Genomic DNA, 24,387 nt, shown 5'->3' on the forward strand with positions numbered 1-24,387 from the left:
CCAAAATTAGGAACTCTGAAATGAAGGAAAAATACTCTGCAGATAAAAAATGTCTTAAGGTACAGTACTGATGCACAGTTGCAAGTTAGAGAGGAACTGAAATTTTTATTTAAAGATATTTCATCCAATAAATTCCTAATTGAAAAAAATCTTAACTTGCATTATGGAAGTTATAATTAATTTTCTACATTAAAGAATCTGTGAAAATATTATGGTTTCTTTTTTTGCCATTTCATGTTATGCTTAAAGAGCCCTTTATTTCCTTGTACCATAGTCTTTAGAATATATATATATATATGTATATATATATATATATAAACCCCCCAAATATTGAGACTATTGCAGTTGTTTTTGGAATTTTAATACATGCTGGGATTTAATACAGTTAATCTATTTTGTAGAAACGTCAATATTCTTTTCTTGAAAAATTTATGAATCTCATTCATATTATGTATTTCCAGTGCTATAATTTTCTTAGTTCTGTAAGTATGAGAAAGAACATAGAATAATCTCTGAGATGGCACATGATCCTTTCTGTATATAAATTTATAGCTCTGGCCATGAAATACTGCTTTAATAGTTTTTTTAAGTCTTCTGGTACTTTATTAGTCTTTTTATATAAAATATCTCTTTTGTTTTTAATAAAAAATTTGTAGGGGTGCTTAACTTTTACACTCTGTATCAGAGTGAGCTTATATTCTCTATAATATTTGAAAGATTTATTAACTTTTCTTGGTAAATATGAAGAGCATAAATATATTTAAAAATAATATCATACATGAATATAAGGCAAATATATTCTGCCAATATTTTTGAAGCACTTACACCCTTAAAATTATCTTTGAAAAACAAAAACATTATCTTTTGTCTTTAATAATTTATGTTGCAATTTCTTATCCTTTCTGAAACAAAAATTTGGGATACACCATTTCCACATTTTTACTGAACTGAAGCACTTAATGCTTACACATAATGTTTTCATAAACGAATATATTTTGATAACTCTATTATGTCTATGAGTAAAGTATCAATTCGAAAGTTTCAAAAATTCAGACAATCACATGATGTATTTTCACATAGCGTTCAAATGGCTATTATTTGTTGACTTAGCTAAATCAAATATCTGTTGCACTGGTGTGACTGATGATTAGGTCTAAGTACACTTTTTATGTTATGATCCTTTTTATGACAGCAAAATGAGTTTTGAAGTCAAATCCAAAGAACTAATCAAAGATGAAAATAATCATCAATTTCAATTTTTAGTATAATTTATTAGTAAATGTGCTATTTGGTTAGTTAATACTTAAAATGAGTTCAGAAATTATAGAAGAGATATTTATGTTCTAGTTAGAACCTCAAATCATCTATCTGTAATTTTCTTTCAGGTATAGCCCAGTATTAAAATAAAACAAATTAATATCTTGATTAATATGTAGTATTCTTCTGCCCTTGTTTCTTCCTGTCCTATTCATATGATTTATCTAGATTGTCCATGTCTTTATGCACAATTATTTTATAAACATTCTGTTTAATAAAAAAGAATGTGGGGATTTAGTTTTGCAAAATAACCTTCTTATTGTTATTATAAATAAGTAGTTTGGTTGAATTTTTCACATATCAACCAGCTCTCTTGAATTTCTATGGAACTGTATGACCTTCCAAAAATTTTTTAAAAGAATATTAATATACCTTTTTTGACTGAGAGCAGATGAAACATTGCATTGGAAAGAGAGAACTGTGTTGATGTTACATGAGCACCACTATTCATGTTCCCCAGAAGGTCACACCGATTCCACACAGCTTCCAAAACGAAATCCTAATTCCCTAGTCAGCAGACGCAGCGCCTCAGGACCTGTGTCTGGCCACGTCAGGACTCTGTCTCTCCGTAACTGTTTCTTCTACATCTCCCCAGTTTGCACCTTTATACCTTTATTCTAGCCACACAATATTACTTTCAGTTTTCCAAGGTGATCCAGCTTTTTCAAATCCCCTTGCATTTGACTTGAGCAGAACTTGTCCATTTTTCTACCCGGCAAACTCCCGCTAGCTATTTTAGATTAGCATTCAAGACAAGTCATCAGCTTGTCCAGAAAGCTTTTCCTAAGGAACAGGCACCATGGGTTTGGACATAGGGCACTGCTGTTTCCTCCACAAGAAGGTGTTAGGGTTTCTTTTTCTATTCTAATAAAAAAAAATATGACCTGTGTATCTCATTTTCTTCCCTCAATGATTTCAGGTGCTGTCATCATTCCAAACACATTTCCTCCCACTTTGAGAAAGTTGGGAAGACATGCTGTGCATTTCAAACTACATTCGTCATTACGCTTAAACACTTTCTCTCTCTGAAGGCAATGCACTGCCTTCTCTGCTGGCACACCATTTTATATATATTTGTGGTTTGTGTGTATGGATGCCACTGTCCCAATAAGACTCTTAGTTCCTTTAGGATAAAGTCCTAGAGTTTTTGGCTTGTATCTCCAAAGTCTCAAACAGTGTCTGTTGGCATAAGATAGATCAATCTATCAATCATCCTTCTATTTACCTTTATCTTTCTTTCTATTTGAATTAATCATGAAGTTGATTCCAGCAATCTGTTTAGAAAAATCTTTCATACAGAATAAAAATAAAAAAGAACAGTTCTATATAACTGAAAAGAACCATGTCTATAAAAGAAATAACTGTAGGTTTATTATATTTGAAGTGAAGCAATAATTGTAGTTCATTTGAAGGTTTATTTGAAGTTTATTTATTATGATCAGTTAGGTTATAGGGCTTAATTCTTCTTCATTTCTCTTGAGAAAAGATTTTATTTTGTTGGACTACACAGTTTAACACTTTACTGAAGTTGATTAAAATTAGTTGTAAAATATATTCCTTAATTTTATCAAAATATGTGCATGAGGACATATAGAAATTCACACTTTTTTATACTTATAATTGTGCCTTTAACATAAATTTCTTAAATTGTAAAAATGAGGTGGTTGTGAAATGATTTATTTACTCAACAATTATTTATCGAGAACCAAACATGCAGTGAATTGTTTTGCACGTTGAAGGTAAACCAGGATGTATTACTCACAATTTCCATCCCAAAGTGCTTTGCTACATTTTTCCCTTCTCTTTCTCCATTTCTTTCTTCTTTCTTTAGTCTATAGCATTTCAGTAATTTTTAAAGAACAAATGAAATTCTCTACCTTTTTTAAAATAGGATAGCAGATATAATACACACTCAGTCTTGGATATAAATTTTATGGATATGCACTTTATGGATAAAATTTATGAATAGTTAATATCTTTCCATGCCAGATCTTACCTTTAATGACAATGATGGTAAAATTAATAACAATTATTGCTTTTACTAAAGGTGAACATAAAATGTCTTTATAGCACATAGTTTGTAAAATATTAATGGAATTAATAAGTATTGCTGACTATAACTTTTCTATATTTCCAAGTTGCTTGAAGAATGTATCGTTTTTAAATGAAGGCAGGTTAAAACTGAAAACAGAAGATAATGTTGAGACATGTAGACCTTAAAAAAATTTTTTTAACTGTAAATTGTATTCCTTTCAGGTACCCACAAGATGGTGTATTACAATTTTTTAAATATCTAATGGTTTTAATTTTGATGCAAATATTGATGCGTCATAGGCACATTGCTTTTAATTTATTCAAATTTTAAGATAAATTGGTGTTTATTTTTCTGATTTTTCCAAAGTATAACTTGACCATTTGGAAAGATACTCAAAAAGGTTTTCTTTCCTGAATATGTCCGAAACAGTAAATAATTAACATATGCATTTTCTAATTGGTTTTCTTTTTTGCCTTAACTTCTCCCTAGTTTTAAAATACTGCTACTTAAGTTTCATTTAGTAAGCAATCCAAGAAACTATTGTATATCTGAAGCAATAATCAATGTATTTCAAGTTATGCAGGTTTATTTGAAAAATCCTGTGAGGGACCCTTCTAAGTCTTATTTATAACTGAGAAAAGCTGCTTATATACTGAATTTTGTTTTCCCTGGCACTCTTCAAGATAATATGTTGGGATTGTAAGCATGAATTATAAGTGATTGTAAAAATTTTAATTTTTATAAAACTGTTTTAAGATATAATTTTGATTTGTTTTAGATTAGTTTTTATTTCTTAAATATTTGAATATGTTCTCTTTTAAAATATATACATAATTCTATCTTCCTTTGATTTCTAGAAGAATAGCAATATACTTTATATAGTTTGATTTTTGTTTTGTCTGGTTTGTATACAGACATATTTTCTTTCCCATGTAACTGAATATGGATTTGCCTATACCAATTATTTCCATTTAACATTTTGAACATGAATCTTGGAATTTTACATGAAAAACTTTAACAAAAACATTCCCTTTCTTATTATTTAAGTCTAAACCAAATGCAATAAATATGTCTGAGAGATAAAAATATAAGTTCTTGATGAGATTCAATTTGTAAGCTATAAGCCCTGTCTTGGACACATATTCTTGTTCTAACTTTCCTCTAAGATAACTGAAGTACATTTTAAGAGCTATGTAGTATTGTTGTTTTGAAGCATATAGTCCATTTTAGTCAATGTAGTCACTGAAAGTCAAAAAAATGTTTAAGGGCAAATAGAATGTTCTTCAGTCTATAGTTGAGTAACAAATGTAGAAGACAGCTATATCTCATAGTACAAGGATATGAGTGCAGCGGTGCAATATGGGGAAGGATGAGCAGAAAACCTGCAGGACCAGGGGTCCTGGGTCAAGGATCATTCACAAGGCAAACATTTTGGCAGAATCTGTATTTATTTCATGGAACCAGAAGAATGAAAGCAAGTTGTTCATAGATCCTTATGCACAAGTTGTTTTCATAGTGTTGCAGAATTAGTTCTAACAGGAGCAGTTCTTTTCAAAAGAAGCCATTTGTTGAATAAGATATAGGAATGCAAGCACTCTTTTAAATCAGTAAAGATTTTATTGCAATATTTACATTTTCTAAGTAATTGCTGAATATTGCAGTTTCAATATTACACAGAATGTCTGTGGTTTTCATTAATTTAATGTATAAAATTTAATTGCATTAAAATTTTTAGACATTGGAAGTTTTAAGTGTATTTTCAGTTTAATAAAGTTTGGCTCTTAAATGCACGTTGCTACTCAGAAGTTAAAAGTTGCAAATAAACTTTGGACAAATAGTCCATTTTGTATGGTTTTGTATTTACTACCCTTCTCTGAGAACACATCTCTCAGTTTCCATTAATGATCTATATAAGGACTCACTGGATGGCTTCTTTAAATGTTTTTACATATGAACATAAAATCATACTTTATAATGAGATGCCAGTCTTCATTTACTTGCTAATCTTTCAAATCAGCAAAAGGCTGATTTGTTTATGTACTCTTTTAACCCACAAATGGTGTTTTAAATTTAAGATTGTAGCTCAACAGCTGATAATTTTACTACCTTATTTTTGTAAATGGCATTAAGTTTTTAAAGTATAATACCTTATTCGAGGATGGAGTTACCCTGAACACTCTGCAGATATGATTATCCATATATTGCAGATGAGGATAAGTGTCTCAGGGGTCAAATATGCTTCCCAAGATCAAAGATACCTTGTCTAACACTATTTGCACTATATCATACTGCATATAATGGAAGGAGAATATTTAACTGTTTTTCATGATAGTCTTTCTGTCTCAAGTTGCATCAGTAAAATGTTGGAATAGGAGTTTGAACTAAATAGACTGTGGGCTTTGATTATAAGCACTGTCTAGTTATTTCACTTTCCTCGACATGAAGCAGAATTTTGAAAGGAAAAAGACGGGTTCATCTCTCAACTTTATTTAATGTTGGATAAAATTACTTAACCTTTCTGTTCATCCTTTAAAATAAATAAATAAATGGGCTATGAATACACCATCAATGAAAGTGTTTAACAATTAAGATAGCTAATATGTGTGGGGTTTTTGACTAGCATGAAATAAACAGCTGTTTTTTAAATATAAATTACCGTTATTCATAAAGCTGATACATTTTAACTGCTGGACCTTAAGAAAGAGAGCTTTTCTGGAATTAAGCATTAGTTATTTGGTTGTTATATTTTTTGTTGATAAATTGTAGCATTGTAACTCCTAGAAAGAATGTGATGATTAACAGCGCTGTTTCTTAAAATTCACTCATAGCTGTATTGACTAAAGAGGTGTTGAAGCTTGTCCGACCTTACTTATTGATTTTTCTAGCTTAAGTAGAGGAAATGTAAAAACCTATAATGATGCCCCATTTTTCTCTGTCTCATTGTATTTGCAAAATACATATAAAGATATTCAGTAACTGTTTCTGTAAGAGTCAAGGTTTCTGAGAATATCTTAATCTTTGGTTATGTTTATCATTATAAAATATTCCAGGCTAAAGGATGCTTTGTCATTTTACTTACTGAGAAAAAATAGTATTGCTTTTGCTCCATAATTTTTTTCTGATTTATTATGTAGTATTCAAAACTTAACATTTACTAACAGAGTCCAGGCAAAAGGCTTGAGTGAAATTCAAATCACTGTTAATAAGGCAAATTGATACAGCAAACCATCCATAGGATGAACCCAGGAGGACTGTGCTCCTGTTTTAGCACTGATACTAGTTAAGTGCCTAAGCATAGATAGATAAATTGACTTCTTGAGTTCTAGTTTCTCTAGCTGCAAAATTACAGTGGTTAAGAAATAGGATCCCTAAAGGACCTGCATGTAAATTCTTGTCTGACTGCTGCACAGCTTATCCAAATAATATAATTTTTTCAAAATGAGAGCTGCTCTAAAACTGCCTCTGAAGATCAAAGTTGCTGTATATATTTTTGACATGAGTCTGAACTAGTCGTTTTTCATCTCTCATTGTTTCACTGTTACATTCATAAAGCCTTAGGTCAATTCATATTTCTGATGTGTATATAGCATTAGCTAATTTGATATTTTTTAAAGTGCCAAGTAAAAGGAATATAAGTCCAAAGCAATGCGCTGCATTACATAACATTTATTTTCTTCATTGAATACAGTATTTGTATGAAATATTGCATTTTACACTCTATATGCTTTTTATTCCACATTAGTTATTATTTAGTTAACTTAATTATTGTCTCCTGTGGGATAATTTTCTCTAGGCATCACTATGACTGCTTGAATTTATTCCTACTGCGTGTGGTTTGAATTCTTGGCCAAATGACACACAGCTTCAGAAATTCATTAGAAAAGTGTCTGAGAATGGATTAGGTATCCATAATCAGTTAACAATTATTGTAAACACAAATCAGAACAACTTGGCAGATACATGCTAGATGGTATTAGAACATCGAGCTACAGAATTTGACAGTGACAGCTCGAAGATGTGTTGGTAAGGCTTCAAATAAGAACTGCATGCCAAAATGGTTGAATATTGGAATATCATAATTTTTTACTATCAAAGAATAGGATAGCAGAACACATAAAATAGAGTTCCCTCTTTAAAGAGTAATTACTAAATCCAAACTTGATAGTCATGTATAATATTCTATGATTATTTCTCCTTCAGGTGATAAATGACTCCAAACATTCAACATGAAAGGAATGAGCTTCAAAGTTAAAAAAAAATCAAACTGGTTATTTTTCATCAGTTGCAGCTTTTAAAAAAGACATTGCTCAATATAAAGGTTTTAACTTAAAAATGAAGTTTAAATATGTGTTCGATGTGGAGCATGTTTATGACTAGATTTCTAATATTAAAAAATTATATGCTTCTTCAAGTGCTGTCATATCATGTTATCATAGAAACATACCTCTAAATTAAAAGTTAAGCTACTAAGAATCACACCAATAATGATATTCTTGAGAAACATTAATCTGTGGATTACTATGTTGTCTTCTTACACTCAAAATAAGAAGTATATATAGCTAGTTTAAAAAGCAATGTAAATATAACCAAATTCATACTTCTAAGATTTCTAGAGAATCATTGTTTCAACCGTTAGAGATGCGTAAATACGGCTTGCCTCATTAAATATAGTGAATTTTTATAATGAATTTTACTAATTTAAATGCAATTATACATGCTAACAGCTCAAAGATTTAAATTTTCATTTTCAGGAATCTTCTATTTGGTTAGTGCCACCCTACCATCCAGACACTGTTTAGTAAACTTTTGAAACTTACTAAAAGAGGTTTTTAATAATGGTTAGTATCCTGTGCCTTTCTTTTTTTCTTTTTGTAGTCTGTTATATGAATGTGGAGAAACATCTTTGCTGTTGTTTTCACCCTAAGAAATTTACCTTATTTAATAACACAATTTGTGGGGCTCCATCCCTAAGAAATGATGTGAAAAGCAAGAGTTTTCTCTCCCTCCCCCCGTCTTCCCGCGCCTCAGCCCCTCTGTCCTCTCTCCCTCCTTTCTCTCCTTCCTTCCACGTCTCTCTTCCCCTTTATTCTTCCTTCTTCCCCTTTTCCTTCCTCCTGGCTTCTGTCTTATACTCCCTATCCTTGCCCTCTCCTCTCCTTCCTTCTCCTTCTTTTTATAACCCAGAAATTCTCGTTCAAGTACACTTGGGTTTTTCAAAGCTTTATTTCGTAGTTTAATAAAAGGAGACTTTAAAAATTCCAATCATTATATGAAGTAGGAAAGACAATTTGTCTCTATTGAGTGACAAATTTGAACTTTGTTAAGTCAGACATGGTAATTTTTTGGCAACATATAGCACAGAGAAACTGTATTTCCCAAACATCTCTACAGTTTCAACTTGATAGATTCTTAGATAATCAATGTATGGAATGTGTATTCTAACGCTTTAAAAATAGACAGGGATATGTGTTTGCCCTGGTGCTACAAGTGAACAATACTTTATGATACCATTAAATTCTTTTAACTTGCCCTGTTGATTCCAAACTCTTGTTCAAATCTAAAGGTTTTCATAGTTTTGTGAAAGATTATATACAGTCTAAAAGTGATAAGAGAACCTATTGTCTCATGGAGATGGAGATAAAATAATTTTCCAGATAAATTTACATTGACATATCAAAAAAGAAGTGGCAAAATTCAGCTTATTCAGAGAGAAAAATTAATAATAGCAACTTGACAATATATAATTAAAGCTGTTCATTGGTTGATTAAATTCTTCACTCTCAGATTTATCAAAAGGAACAAGACTAAAAAAGGTAACAGTGGGGCTACATTTATAAATTTCATGGTTTCTCATATGTAAATATAATTAAGATAATTTAAATTATAAAAGGAGAAAGTACTGTGGTCTTTGTTGTTTATGGTCTTTGAAAGTATTACGGTCTACATTTTATGTTAGCATTACAAATGCTACGTTACATAAATTGCTTAAAAAGAGTTTTATATGTCTTTGTCATCTCAAGTTAAATATAGGGTAAATTTACTCCTTAACTTATTAGAAATAAAGTCATGTCATAGTTGAATGGGGATATATACATTTATAAGATTCTTTTCTTAAGAATATCTGTTGTCTGGACCATTCTCTTAGTATGATAAAAAAAAATTAACCAATGAATCTATTCTATTATGTTTTTTGAAACTAATATAATCAAAATGCCTAAAAATTGAATTAGCCCAAAGAGGGTGTTATAAAGAATTTCACATTTGGGAAACTCATACATTTCTAATGAAGGCTTATTTCAAACCAGCATTATTCACATCCTATAACATGTTTAAGTGTCAATGGCATCAAGTTTTGACTTTGTTACAGTATCTAATCAATTCTTCTGTTAAATGTTTCAACAGAGAGCCAAGACTAAGTTACCTCAAGACTATGTATTCCTCCCCCTTTTGGAATCAGATTTTTCCATTTCTACAGTGTTGTCATCATCACCATCTTCACCACCATTATCATCATGTTCTTAATAAATACATCTAATAGTAGGTATAAAGCGACAAGAAAAACATGCCCATGTACTGGCTGTCAGGTGTCATATAAATTCTCTAATAGAAATTCATGATTTTCAGAACTGTATCATTTAACACGTAATAAGTAATTCATGACAATAACTCTGTAGTTAGTGGGGAAGTCACATGTAGCATTTATTCATCACCCATTACAAGCACTTATAAATTAATTATTTTGACTAATTAATGTTATTAAACAGATACCAAAGTTTTACCTGATTAATGCGATGACTTGTACATAAGGTGTTTTACTAAGCTTCTGAGAAAACGTTTTGAAGCAATTGAATTAAGAACGTTAGTGAGTAAGAATTAAGGTACTTGCATCCTGTGTAGCTATTAAGTTAGTCAGCACTTAAAGAACACACAGGTGCACAGTCAGTCCCACGAGAACTTGATCTCTGCTCTTTACAATTCGGTGAAGAACCTAGGGGCCAGATAGAGAAATGTGATAATGAGCACAAAAAACTATATTGAGTGAGGATAATGAGCCTGGTCCATTGGAAAGCAATTCCTGAATGAGTTAAAATTTGAGTCACGTCCTGAGGAAGGGATAAAGTTGGATTGCTATGAAGGATGTAAGAACTCAGCAGGGGGCCAGAGCAAAGAGAAGCAAAGGAGAGAAACCTGGGCAGTCCAAGCAGGGAAGGGTGTGTGGAGAGAAAAAGGAAATGGGGTGAGGTCAGGAAGTCAGAAAGCTGGAACACAGAAATCATGATGGGAAAAAGAGACTTGGGTTTCACCTGTTTTTGGACAAAATATTGTTATTAATAAGTGATGTTAAAAAAATAGATTATTCTGGTCATAAGCCTTTTGGGTAGGAATAGCCTAGACCTAGAGTTGAGAAGACCGCCATGGAAACTGTTCGGGAACTCATAAAACAAAAATGAGAATACAGCCAGGACTGGACAAAAAGGTCCAGGAGCAGGGTTCAGAATCACCAAATAGTGTGTCGGGATGTGTTGCTGAGGTCTCAGATGAGAGCTGTGGAAAGTGCCTAACCTACGCTCTCTCTGAGTCAGTTTTCTCTGGCACATAGATGCCCACTTTGATTCAAAGTATTAAATTGAACATCATAGAAGATTATGTATGCAAAATATTTTTAAAACATAAGTCATAAATATAGTATCAAATATTTTTATCCTGTGTTCTTTTGGAAATAGCCTCATAGCAGTAACAACTAAAGCAAAAAAACACCCCTTCACATGCATACTTGATTAGATTTATTTCATTATGTTCTCATATCACTTTATGGAATTGTGTGATTTTTTTCATACTTGTCCACCTTTTTGGTTGTCCACATTTTTAGTTCTTGCACAGAAAGAGCCCAAGTCTCAGCCCATCTGAATTTTAACTGTAATATGCAACTGGTTCATGAAATTGATTAATGTAACTAATACATGTATCTCAATTAACTGGGGAAGTAGACTAGCAAAATTTTGCTTCACATATATGTATGACTATGGTAGGAATTTTGAAGAGTTTTTACGTATGAACCCCAGATATACAGAATTTCTAAGAAATATATTGCCAATGAAATGGAAATTAAAATATATACTTTCATCATCATGCAATAAGTTACTTACCAGATCTCACTAATCAAGCTGATGACAAAAATATGTAATATTTGTTCACAGATTTTTAATGTGCTATAATTTGTCATTTCATGATATGTGTTAGTAATCATATGTTTTATAGGCATAATCACAAAAAAATATATAATGAATACCAGAAATTATTTTCCATGTTTTTATGTCTAAGTGTGTGAGTACTATTTTGTTCTGTTTTGAGATGCAAAATGAAGAATCTATGTTTAAAGAAAATTTTCCTATCTCATGTTATGATCAAAGAAATAGTACATTTCTTTTCATTTCTTTTAAGATCAAAAATGGGTTTCTGGTGATTGATTTGTATATGTAAGTTTGTATTTAAATTTTAAGGTGGATTTGTATCTTACTATGCTAGTCAATTTTCCATCTGACAATCGTATTCACTGTATATGGACTACATGCCTTCCTAGTAGGCAGTTCATCATGATTATCCGGTGGAGATTTTCTTTAAACTAGCCCACTTGGATGAAATATTTTAATTAGCATGTGTATTAAAAGTGTAACAGTTCGGTTACCACTTTTATAATGAAACTTCTGAAAGCTCAAGGCTACTCTGTTGACAAGTCTGTTGAGAATGATTTGAATGTTGCTTCTGGACAGTCGCCCTTTGTCTGTTTGGTAACGTTGCATTCTCCGTGTCGTTCTTAGAGGTCCTTCTGTAGCGCCATGGTGGAAGAACTGCGGCTGTCCCTGCAGTGCCAGCGCCGGTTAAAACACAAGCCGCAGGCCCCGGTGATCGTGAAAACAGAGGAAGTCATCAACATGCACACATTTAACGACAGAAGGTTGCCAGGTAAAGAGACCATGGCGTAAAGCTGGGAGACCAAATACCCAAGCACAATCTGTCGTCTTTTTTCCAAACAATTTAGCGAGAATGTTTCCTGTGGAAATATGCAACCTGTGCAAAATAAAATGAGTTACCTCATGCCGCTGTGTCTATGAACTAGAGACTCTGTGATCTAAGCAGTTGCCGTGACCAGACTTGATGTACAAGCATCATGGATCGACCCAGTCACACGGGGTTACACTGTCGTGGGCTCCTCCTCCCTTCTTCTGAGTGAATGTGACATGCGCATCTCGTGGCTGGTTTCAAATGCAGTCCAGTAAGAAATTACAGGTTCCTTTTGAAGTCCAACTGTTGCCAGGAGATGGAATATCAATGCCCCAAGCGTAACCAGTAAAAAAAAAAAAAAAAAACATTATGAATAAAAATACCTGGAATGAGCAAAAACTGTAGTGTTAAAAGAAACAGTACAGTCTTCTGAACCCCCAGATAATGAGGTGGTGATGTTACCAGCCCCCGATTACTCAGTATAATGGTGAATAGATGATATGTGTTTATGGGATGTGAAAACAATGTAATGCAAAACAAATCTGAATTTCATGGCAAGTGGAATATAAAGCAGATCCTCATCAGTATTTTCTTTCTTTCTTTCTTTTTGACAATCTGTGTCACTGACCGAGGTAGAAATGTCAGTTACCAAGGCAATAATATTTTTCTTGAATTCACCAAGACAGGAGATTGCACATGCAACCCTACCATATCCCTACCTATTGCCCCCAGAGACCCTTTCCCCAGCCCTACACCAGTAATATAAAAGCAACAGTAGGTTCAGAGATTCTGAGTTTAAAAGGATAATGTTTTGCAAGCTTTGTCCTAAGTTGTAAACGAGGACTGAGTATTGATGGTGATGTGGAAGACCGAAGCTCCATTCTAACGTTCAGATAGGTTCATCCAAACCCTTGTTCCTGCTGTAAATGAACTTGACGGAGCCTGGGTAGATCTTGGTGAAAGGAAAAAGTTCTAGAGAAAAATATGTGCAGAGAACTTTGAAGCGGACTGCATTTATCAATACAGTCACAGTGTTAAATGAACAAAATTCTTGAGCAGTTTTTTTTCAAAAAAATGTTCAGGTTTATTTGTGGAAATGCAAGATTTCTATGAAAATAGTTTTTGTATGGAAATTTTTGTAATACTTTTTATCAACAAAATAAGAACACGTGTTCCTGTCGGGGGTGTGATGTCGAGCATGAATGGTAGTGCGTGTGCACCACCAACGTTTGGTGAAAACTATTTTTATCAAGAAAAAGAGGAATCATAGCAGAGAAATATTTTCGAGTTAGATGATATAAAAAGCTAGGTGCACTACCACCCTGCTTACCACGCCACACCCCTGGCTTCCACAAGGACGATAACATGCTGCAATGGACAATTGTGTGTGAAATGGTGAAGACACAGGCCTCTCGACAACATTGTGATAACAGTTGAGTGCACACAGTTTGCTGTTTGAATCCAATGCACAAAATTTAAAAAAATTCATTAAAATTATGTCCATTTTACTTTCAGCTTTGACTTTCATTTTTCTCTTGCATGGGTAAACGAATCACACTATGCTCATTGCATTAAGGGAAGTACGCTTCCTGAGTCCTGGGTCATCAAGGATGGCTGCTTCCCTGCTACCTGGAGAAAAGAAGACAACTGTTCAGGCAATAAGCTGCCCGGAAGTAGGAAAAGCTGGACTCTGCCATGTGATCTTTAGGCTTAGGTAGTTTAAATGAGCAAAGTGGCAGTTCTAGAGGCAACATTCATGATCTCATCTCTTCCACGGGCGGATATTAACTGTATTCGTAGGGTTGTATAGAACCACATACTGTTATTGTATTTGAAGTTCAACTCATGTCTACTTTAAAAGTTCCTTGTGCATTGATAATTCAGTGTAAATCAGCCAATGGAGAGGGAGAGATAGGCTTAATATCAACAATTAATAATGATGTGGTTTAGATGTTAGTACCCTAGAACTTTTTCTAAATCACAAATTAAAGCATACTTTACTAAGCAAAAAAGATACCCATTTTATTTTTATTTTTTAATTGAAATATAGTTGATACACAAACTATATTGGTTTCAGGTGTACAATATAGACATTCGACAATTACATACCTTACAAAATGTTCACCACCATAAATGGTTACCATCGGTCAACACACGAATATATTATAGTGTTGCTCACTATATTCCCTATACTGTACTTTCTTCCATGTGACTATTTTACTTTATAATTGGAATTTTGTATCTCTTTATCCCCTTTACATAGAACTCCTGACCAAATAAGAAATAGAAAATGAAGCTCTGTGAAGTGTTTCTTCAACTCTGCAAAAGTTGCATAATCAGATTGCTAATAGCTAATTACAAATTAAATGTACAAGTGATTTCAGAATTTCTAGAGTCAGGGTTACTTTAAAGTAAAATTCATATTTAAATGATAATTGTGTCCCAAAATTTAATTTTAGGGAGAGATGGCATGTCACTGTTAAAAATCTCAGCATTGGTTTTTCAAAGTGGTAAATAGCCTTAAATAATATATCTCATGAAATGTTCAGATTTTATATAAAATAGTAAGATTTTTATCAGATTCTAATTGGATTTTAAAATGTTTTTAATTTCAGTTTGTTTGTTAACCTAATAATAGGCAGGGAATGATAATTTTTATTTTTTTTTAAGTAGCCAGAAAATAATTATTTAGGTTTTTGATAAAATTTGACAGCCTTTTTTTTCAAGAATTAAATTAACAAACTTTGGAAAGCATAAAAAGCTCATTATATCTTAATTCTAAAGGTAATTTAGAATAAATAATGTATAATATTTAATTTTTATCCATTTGGTAAAAGGTTTCCACATTATTGCCGAAACAGATATTTCCCTACTTATTAGGTGCTTATGCATATATGAGATGCTATTGTTAATTTTCATAAACTCTTGATTACTTTCAAAATAATTTGAAGCAATGAAAGAACGTCTCCTCTCTCTGAGAAGGCAGTGTGTTGGATTAAACTATTCTCTAGTGTTAACATTCAAATTATAAGGGGAGGAAAAAAATATCTATTCTAGTCAACAACATTGACATGATTACCTGACAATTCCAGGTAATCAGCAGAGGTGCACATACCACAAATAGATAATTTTAGCTAGTATGGAGCACCAGGGGGATATATTTGCATATACCACAACTAAATCACCCTAGCCAGATGAAAATGCAAGAATTTATATTTATATATATTCTAGCTAAGTAACCCTAATGAGTATGAGGATACCAAGGAGATATATTCATGTAATTACAGCTGAATAACTCTAACTACAGTGAGAATACTAAGGGGATATATTCTATTTTACAAATACGTAAAAATGTTTTAAGCATATTTTAGTAAGTACAATGCTTCAAATATTTGCAATTTGGCTATGTTTTTTTAAAAAACATAAGTTCCTTGTTATTAATGAACACATATATGTACTAAACACTAATGATTTAAAAGTGATCTAGCACAATGATACTTTGTAATGTTTGTTATGCAATATACATGCAGCAGATTGTATACATTTCAGATGTACAACAGGATCGTGGCATCTTGCTGTTGTATGCACCAAAAATTATTGTTCACTGGGAATGAGCTATTCTATATATTAATTGACTCTGCTTATTGTCACTCACCTCCAGTTCTGAGGTGTAGATTTAAGCAGAATACATTCACGGAGAGAAGACAGTGCCTGGCTGTTTCAGGAAACAGGCATGAAAAGAATTGGAAGAATTTCATTAGTGTCTGATCAAGGCAAACAAAGTCTGGATAACAATATGGGCCAGGCTCACATGTCCTCAGGGTAAAAAGGTGGTATAATAGCAAGTGAGGATTTTGGTCATGGCAGTCCTGAGTGTATCTGTAATCGGAGAAGTCACGCTGCTCCACTATGGACTGATAACAGCACAGTTATTACTGTGAAATCCCTCCATTCCATTGCCTTCTGGGGTCTCCTTAGTCTTTTTACCATGAAGAGTCCCTGTTGCCTATAACATATGCCCTCCATTTCTAGGTTTATCTGTAATTTTGGATGCTTCTAGAGAAGGATTGCCAAAGAGGTCCATTTTTTGATACATTTCATGTGGGGAAACGCTTTTATTCTACATTAAAAAGTAATTGTTAGTTTTGCTGGGCATGGAATTATAAGTTGAAGATCATTTTCCTAGATAAATTTGAAGGCATTCTTTTACTGCTTGCTTACTTCTAGTCTGCTGTGGACAAACCTGGGTCATTCAGGTCCCCGATTCTTTGTGATTTTTAAAACGTTCTCTTAGGTTTGTTTGATCTCTTTTTGTCCCCAGCCTCCTGAAATATCCCAATGATAGGCATGGATCTTTCACCCATTGTACTGGGCTTTTGCTTTATTTTTCAATTTAACTACTGTTGTCCTTCCATTTGGGGAAAACTTTCCTTTTCTCTGCTTTCTCTGTTCACTCTAATAGCTTCTCTTATCTTAACATTAGAGCTCCTGAACTGTTTAGTCTAAATTTGTTACCTTTACTCTTCAGTTTTTCATTTTTATCTCCCAAATATTGTATTTGGGAAGTAGGGAGTTTTTCACTTCTGCTGAATTGTTTTAATTTCTATGAATTCTTGTTTTATGGTTATATCTTCTCTTACCATTGAAACCTTTAATGGCAATCTTATGACATCCATCTTCCTGAACAGAACCTCCTTACCTCCCAGTTGCATTTTTCTGTTTGCTCGTTTGGATTTCTATCTTCCATATTTTTCTGCAGAAGTTTTCTTCAGACATTTGTTAATTCTTAGCAACCCATTAGTGATTAAGAAAAAGGGATTAAAATCTGATTTGGAAGCTCTAGTCACATAGCAGTGGAGGGGAGAATCACTAATTTGAGCTTCACTATAGATTGGTCTGGATGCACTATTTGTTGATAAATTCTTCAAAACGTTCTTATCTTTGGATATTTCCTCTTGGGCCTGTTAGATTCCCCTGAGAAGTATCTTTTAATTTCCTGTGGGGAAATTAGGACCCTGGTGGCCAACGTTCTGGTAAGCATGGGTTAAGAGGGCTTGAGATCTCTGCATCCCATATTCAGAATGACTAAGGCCACTTAATCAACTGCTTTAACTGAGACTTTCAGCTAAACCTGGTACCCTGCAGCCTGGAGTCCTTTTTTTTCTCTTTTGAGACTAATTCCCTACACTTTGAGAAAAAGGGAGAGGAACAAAGGAATCCACTGTTTTCAATTTGCATTCAGTAAGCCCTACTTTTTGTATTCTCCCTCTACGCTACTAGTTTTGAATGTATGCTGCACAGCTGGTTCCTGCCTGGGCCTTCGAAAAATTCTGTGATATAATCTGATTGGTTGACAGCTTTTCACACTGTCCAGTTGGGATTCTTTATTTTTTTTTGAGTCTGCTTAGTTAACTGTCTTTGTTCATATGCTTTTTCCTTTCAAAGTTTTGCTGAAATTCTCATCTTTCTTATTCTTTTTACTTTTGGAGTTTTATGCATTAAAAAATATCTCTAGTGTAATTTTTATGGTTAATAGGGAGCAAAATTTGATGCATGCATTCAATCCTTCACTCTTATCTGGAACAAGAATCCTTTCTTTAAAGAAAATATACTACAGAAATGCAGTATAGGAAACAAACAAATTCAAAGTACTCTGGTTCAGACAGAGTGGAGACAGAACAGATCTTGCTCTTTTAATTATAAAGAACTTAAATATTGCCAGTGTTTTCTTCTTACAAAATAATTTTCTAACTGTAAGGTAAAAAGGAAGGCTTATTTTATTTTCACAATGAAAATGAATTTCACAAAATGGAGCTGAAGAATATTTCTGAAATGGGGGAGATTTCTATTTCAGTATCTGTCAGATAATGTTAAAATTGGAAGCCAATATAATTTATACCCTAAGGGCTTAGGTCGAATTTAAAATATTCCAATTTCTATTTTATAAAGTTCAAGAAACGTGTTATAATGTAGATAATGAACACTTTGTTAGTGAACCACACTAAATTGTAAGATTTTAAGAATAATCTTTAATGTGTGGTTTTACACTTTACCTTGCTTTTACATTTATTATGAATGTAATTTTTAAAGATATTAAAATATATATATATATCCCTGCCTATTTACAAAAGACAACTGCTGTTTCCCTACATTTCAACTGGAAATTTCTATACTATTATACTTCAAAAATATAACACTCTCAATTACCAGAATAGTTAACCATAAGGTCAATCTACAGGTTTTAATATCTAACCAACATCATTAATGCACTGAAAAATCTAACATAAATCATAAATTCCACTTACTTTGATCAAAATTCATAAGTTAAAGGGGGAAATAAAAGACACACGACAGATATTCTTCTATAATATTTTTAAACACTGTTAACATTTACCTTATATTTCAGCTCCTAATCAAAGGTTTCATTTGGCTCAGGATAGCTTCCATTGCTCCAGCCACTGTATCCACATTTCTAGGAGCAAAAAGACAAAGGAAAAAAAAGGTCTTGTTCCTTCCTTGTTAAGGATACATGTACCACAACTTGTACATTACACTGGTCAGACCTTAGTCATTTTTATATGCGATTCCCTCACTTCTTACTGTTTTCCTTTACATTTCCTCTAGCTCTTTCCCTAGTGGAAACCTGGATTCTCCCTTATGACCCTATTTGTCTTGAAACTCATCGAAAGAGAAAACATTGGTACTTTCTTTGCTCTGCAGAATATCTTTCATTTAGTTATAAAGATCTGCCTTATCTTAACCATTACTTTGATTCCCAAGATAGCCTTTCTCAGTCTTTAAAAACCTCGACACCTTTATTAGAACTGGCCTGTTGCTCTGTGCCCTGCCATCATTAATTAGTCAAGTATGCACCCATTTGTTTACATTTAAAAAAAAACAAGCTTCAGATGAGCTATGGCGTGTGCTATGATGATCAAGAGACATGATATTGCTGTCAGAGGTTAGAGTCTAGAAAAGGAGGCTGACTTTGATCAAATGGGCTGAATACATAAATACAAATTGCAAAGAGCTGTCATAAGAAGCGTCTCTTTTTGTTAGATTCTGATAAGGGATAAGACTTCCCTCCCTAGATCTCAAGCTAAACTTTATTAGTGGAAAGTGTGAAAACTGCTTTATATGTATAAAGGATGCACAGGCAAGCATTTATTGGTGTGATGAAAACATATTATTGGGTTTCGTCTTCCTCCCAGAAGTACGTTACTTCCTTTGGCTTCAAACCGTGGCACAGGGTAGGATTCTTCCAAGTACGGAGAACTTGAACTGAGATGTGAACTAGGCTGTGGGTCCATTACTCAGGGTGGCAAGTTCTCATTAATGTGCACAATGTGACCCCATAGCTTTTTTTCTCTGACCTGTACTATTCCTATTTGCATCACACGTTTTTTTCCCTCTGTCCTCACATAGGTACAAGAAAGTATTTTGTCAGTGCTCTTTTTTTTCTTTTTAATTTCTTGATTTTCTTGCAGGGTAAGAAGTAAACAGTGTCCTAACAATGACTTTATAATCTTGTTGAAATGGGGTGCAATGGAGTCAAATCTCAAATATTTAGCTCTTGTCCAAAAATTTACCCAAAATATGTGCTTGAGTTTCTCTCAACACAGGTGACAAGAGGTAAAGTATAGTGTTTCATGAAAGTTTATAACAAAGGAGGCTTTTTTAGACTAGGGGGATGGGATGAACATCTGTGAGGAAGTGATGTTTGCACTGAAATATGAATGAGGTACTCAAAGAGAGAACACTTAGCAAGCTGTGACAAAGTACATGCAAAAGTCCTGCGACAGGAGGGGGCACTGCGTGTCCTCATAGACCTCCGGGGCTAAGGGAGCGCAGGCGTGGGGACTTGTGATTGGAAGGCATTTAGAACGTAGCTAGGAGGAATGCAGGCGACCTTAATGTGATCTTTATCCAAAGAGCAATGGGAAACCACTTAAATCTCTTAAGCAGAAGCAATATTGCTGGATAAGATCTGCATTTTGTAAAGACCACTCAGGCTGCCATTTGGAGCATGGTCTAAATAGGTACCAGAGTGGATACAGATTCGTGAAGAGGCCCTATCAGTAAGTAATCTGGGTAAAATACTATGTTAGTTTGGATTAGACTCAATTGGCAGCAGTGAATAGAACAGAAAGGCAAATTCAAGAGGTTATTTAATAGGGAAAATTCACACAATCTAATGATGGTTCAATAATAAAGATTGCTAACAACTGTTGTGCCATAATTTGTAATGAGTGTTTTATAGAATTATCTGTTCCAATTCTCTAAGCATTCCTATGAGGCGAGGAGCAATATTATCACACTTTAGACAAGGAAACAACTGATGAGAGGATTTAAATAAATTTTTTAGAGTCTTACAGGTGTGTCAGCTCACTCACAATTACTCCAGTGCCGTTTGTCACTGTACTTGGTCACAGTAACGAACAATGGCACCTCAATGGCTTATCAAAATGTAGGTTTATTTGTAGTCATGAAAATCCTGCTGTGGGTTTTTTGACTCTCTCTGGATGGCTATTGACTTCCCTGTGGTAATTCATAATCCAAATTGCTTCGACCTTTCATTATCCTCGTGAGGATAATTCCTAGATCACCTTCAAGGCTTGTTAGCACGACCTAGTCACATGTTCGCGACCTACTTTAAGGGGCTCACAAAGGCTGTTGAGGGTTGCAATCTAGGAGAGGAAAACTGGTTTTCTGAGAACTTGTAATATCAACAATGCTCAGCAATTATGTACGAGTTTATGGCTTTCCCAACTAATAGTATCATCAGCTCAAATAAGAAATGAAAGCAACTGGAAGAATTTCCTACATTTGTGGGGAAAACTCTGTATTTACATTTTAACACGGAGGTATCTCTGAAATATCCAAATATAAATTCCTTGAAATGAAATTGATTATACATGTTTGAGTTAGAGAGTGGAATTAATGTGTAAATTTTAAAGTCAGCAGCATAAAGATATTAATTGAAGTAGTGAATATAAACAAGACTGCCTCAATAAAGAGTACAGAATAAGGGGACATGAGGGTTTAAGACAAAGCCCTGCCTTTGAGCTTAACTAAGCCTCTAAGCTTTAATTAATTGGGTAGTGTGGGTGGGTTTGTAAAGGAGATACTGAATACATGGCCAGAGAAATACAACTACGATGTTTCACAACTTCGTAATATTTCCATGCTACTCACAGAAGGGTCCATACAGCCTTGTCCTCGGTTAATGCCCACAGCCCTTAGGGTCCTACAGACAGATAATGAGAATGATCTCAAATTCCACGCTGCAGGAACATGGTTAATTTATGACAACTTTGACCACTAGAAGAACAGTAATGGTATTTACAGTGTAAATCTGAGAAATTCCTGGGAGAAGCATCTCCTGGTATTTTGGACCATTACTGACATTGAAAATGAAGTTTAAATCCGTGTCATATTTTCTTGGAACACTTGCCAGCATGCTGTACTGAAGTTGGTTGGGTTCTTCCCTTCTGGAACCTTCACTAACTAAATCCACCCAGAGAAGGTTATCTTAATCTTCCCACCATTTCTCTGAGTAACACTGGTCCATATACTACTTGGATCTTGCCATCCTGTACCTAACGAAGCTCATTCAGTGAATATAACGTGATTGATGCAGGCCTGGGAAGTCTTGCCCATGTCTGGTGCCATTTCCTGAGAGCATCCGTGGACGTCATGCCTGATCTCTCTTTGTGCAGAGACCCGTAGCACTGAAAAGGAGGAGCAGATCCCTGCTGGACAGGCTGTGTCCAGGAGGTGTTTCAGGATGAATGGGCCTCTCCAAGTCCTATATTCTGTACTCTCCAAGCAAGATTGCCAGGTAGTTAAAGGAATGCAGATACTCTATTTGCCTCACTGGCAGTTCTCCTGAAGACCGGAGGGCTCGGCCTGTGGCTGAACACTGGGCCCAGCCCCCACTGCTTACACCACTGGCTAAGTAGGCACAGCCGTAGGTAGACTATTCTTAAGAGTTCTCACAAGCTCTTTAACAGACTATGAAATAAGATTGATAGGAAATAACAGCTTTTTTAAAGCAGAACAAGAACAATAAACATGATTTACAATAGGAACCCAATGACTAGACTGAGCCTCCTTTGCCCCGAGGCCATTTTAGTGACCCACCCGTCTAATCACTTAGGAATAGGCTCTCATTTCAGGGTATCAGACTGAACAAAAGCCCCTGCTGTCTCTTTTTCCACTTTCTCGTGTCTGTGCAAAGTTCCTTCGCTCCCATGTCCACCTCTGCCCTCACCGGCCTCCAGCTTCTCAGCACTTTCACTGTGTCCCACATCTCCTCTGTGTGTCCCCAGATAGCAGGAGGCGGAAATGACAATGTCCAGAGAAAGAGAGAGACAGAGAATGGCTTCCAAAACTTCCTTTTTATATCTTAAAGTTATGTTACTAAGATTTGTGCATGTTTTTTCTGATAGTTCTTGTTCACCATTTTTCACTGTTCTATAATTTTATAATTTTATTGACTAAACCTAATATAATTTATTTATTTGTTCTCCAGTCAGGGGATATTACAATTGTAATTTTTAAGTTATACTTTGTGGTAATTATATATGTATATATATTTGTGTGTCTTCTGGTGCTCATGTGTTAAGATATCTCTCGACTATAGAAACTGACACTCAGGGTGTGTCGATGTTCTACTCTACAACACTGTCAGAGCCACTCTACCCACCAGCCCCTCAATCATCCATGTACGAGAACCCAGTAAGCCAGGTTCTCTCCAACTGTTGGTTTCTGTCAAATTTTCAAAGACATTTTTACTTATTAAATGTGTGAAATACCACTGGCGTTGTGACTTACGTTTCCCTGTTGACTAGTGTTATTGATCTTCTCCCATGTGTATTAGCTACATGTGCTTCATATTCTTTGAAATGTCTACTCAGGTCTTTTACCCAGTTTTGTAGTGAATTGTTTTTCTTAATCATTTCTTAGGGCCTATAGACTATTGATATTAGCTCATATGTTATTTGACTTTATTTGCTGCAAACATCTCCTCTCCATGTGTTACCTACGTATTTTTCACTTTCTTTGAAGTCTCTTTGATGAACAGAGGTTGCTAATTTTAATATTGCCACATTTATCGTTCTATTGTATGATTATTACCACTTTATGGAATCTTCCTTTAATGATAATGGAATTATATTTATCTATGTGTTTTTCTAAAAAATTTAAGGTTTTACTTAATAGTTCTCATTTAATTAGAATGTATACATTCCTCTTTATTTTCCTACCTGAGTGGCCATTTTTTCTCCCCAAGTAATTTGTTGAACACTGCCTCCTGTGGGTAACCTGCTGTCTACATCTGGAACATAATAAGATTTCATATATGCATGGGTCTGTCTCTGGGTTTTATATTTAATCCTTTCTTATTCTTTGTCTTCAGAAGTATCTTGTTATCACCTAAATTTCTTAATCAATCATTCGAGTTTATACACACATAACTGTTGGAATTTTTATCAGAATGAAGTCAAGTCATTGTATCAATTTAGAAAGAATTTTTGTATTTACTTGATATTATCTTCTTACTCATAAACAATTGTCTTTTCTAATGTCCTTTACAATGTTTTTTTGCATCAAGTTCTGACACATATATCACATACTTGTTTCATTTATACCTAGCAACTATCCTTTTGTAGCTATTATAAAGCACATCCATTTAAAATTGCTCTTTTTTATATTGTTTGTTGCTTGTATATAGTAGTGCATCTATATATATAATAATATATATTCATTAACCTTGTTAAACTCTCCTTTTATTTCTACATACTTGTCTTTAGGTAATTTTGGATTTTTTATGTTAACAGGAACATGATACACAAATAATGAATGTCCTATTTCCTATTTCAGTCTTTCTTTTTTAAGTGTCTTCTTGTCTTACAAAGCTGTCTAGGGACTCTAACGCAATGTTGGATGTGATAGGTGGCATATACATCTTGCCTTTTCCTGACTTTAAAAGAAGTGCTTCCAACTTATTTGACACTGTTCATTTTGCCTCT

The 24,387-nt window shown here is 33.9% G+C and overlaps 1 protein-coding gene across 6 annotated transcripts in view; it reads left to right on the plus strand.

Annotated features, from left to right (window-relative positions):
• The window catches only part of GRIK2 (glutamate ionotropic receptor kainate type subunit 2), a 588,905-nt gene extending 574,030 nt beyond the window's left edge, over positions 1-14,875 (plus strand). For 2 of the 6 annotated variants that reach the window (XM_036890420.2, XM_036890419.2), the window contains exon 17: positions 12,172-14,874. In XM_036890420.2, coding sequence (XP_036746315.1) covers positions 12,172-12,336 — 165 coding nt within the window. In that variant the 3' untranslated portion in view covers positions 12,337-14,874. Of the gene's footprint in view, positions 1-8,103; positions 8,191-9,754; positions 9,894-12,171 lie in introns of all 6 variants that reach the window. The other 4 variants (XM_057489451.1, XM_057489453.1, XM_057489452.1 and 1 more) reach the window with 4 other exon arrangements.
• The last annotated feature ends 9,512 nt before the right edge of the window (positions 14,876-24,387 follow it).

Source organism: Manis pentadactyla, chromosome 12 (assembly GCF_030020395.1).
Source record: "Manis pentadactyla isolate mManPen7 chromosome 12, mManPen7.hap1, whole genome shotgun sequence".
Classification (NCBI taxonomy): domain Eukaryota; kingdom Metazoa; phylum Chordata; class Mammalia; order Pholidota; family Manidae; genus Manis; species Manis pentadactyla.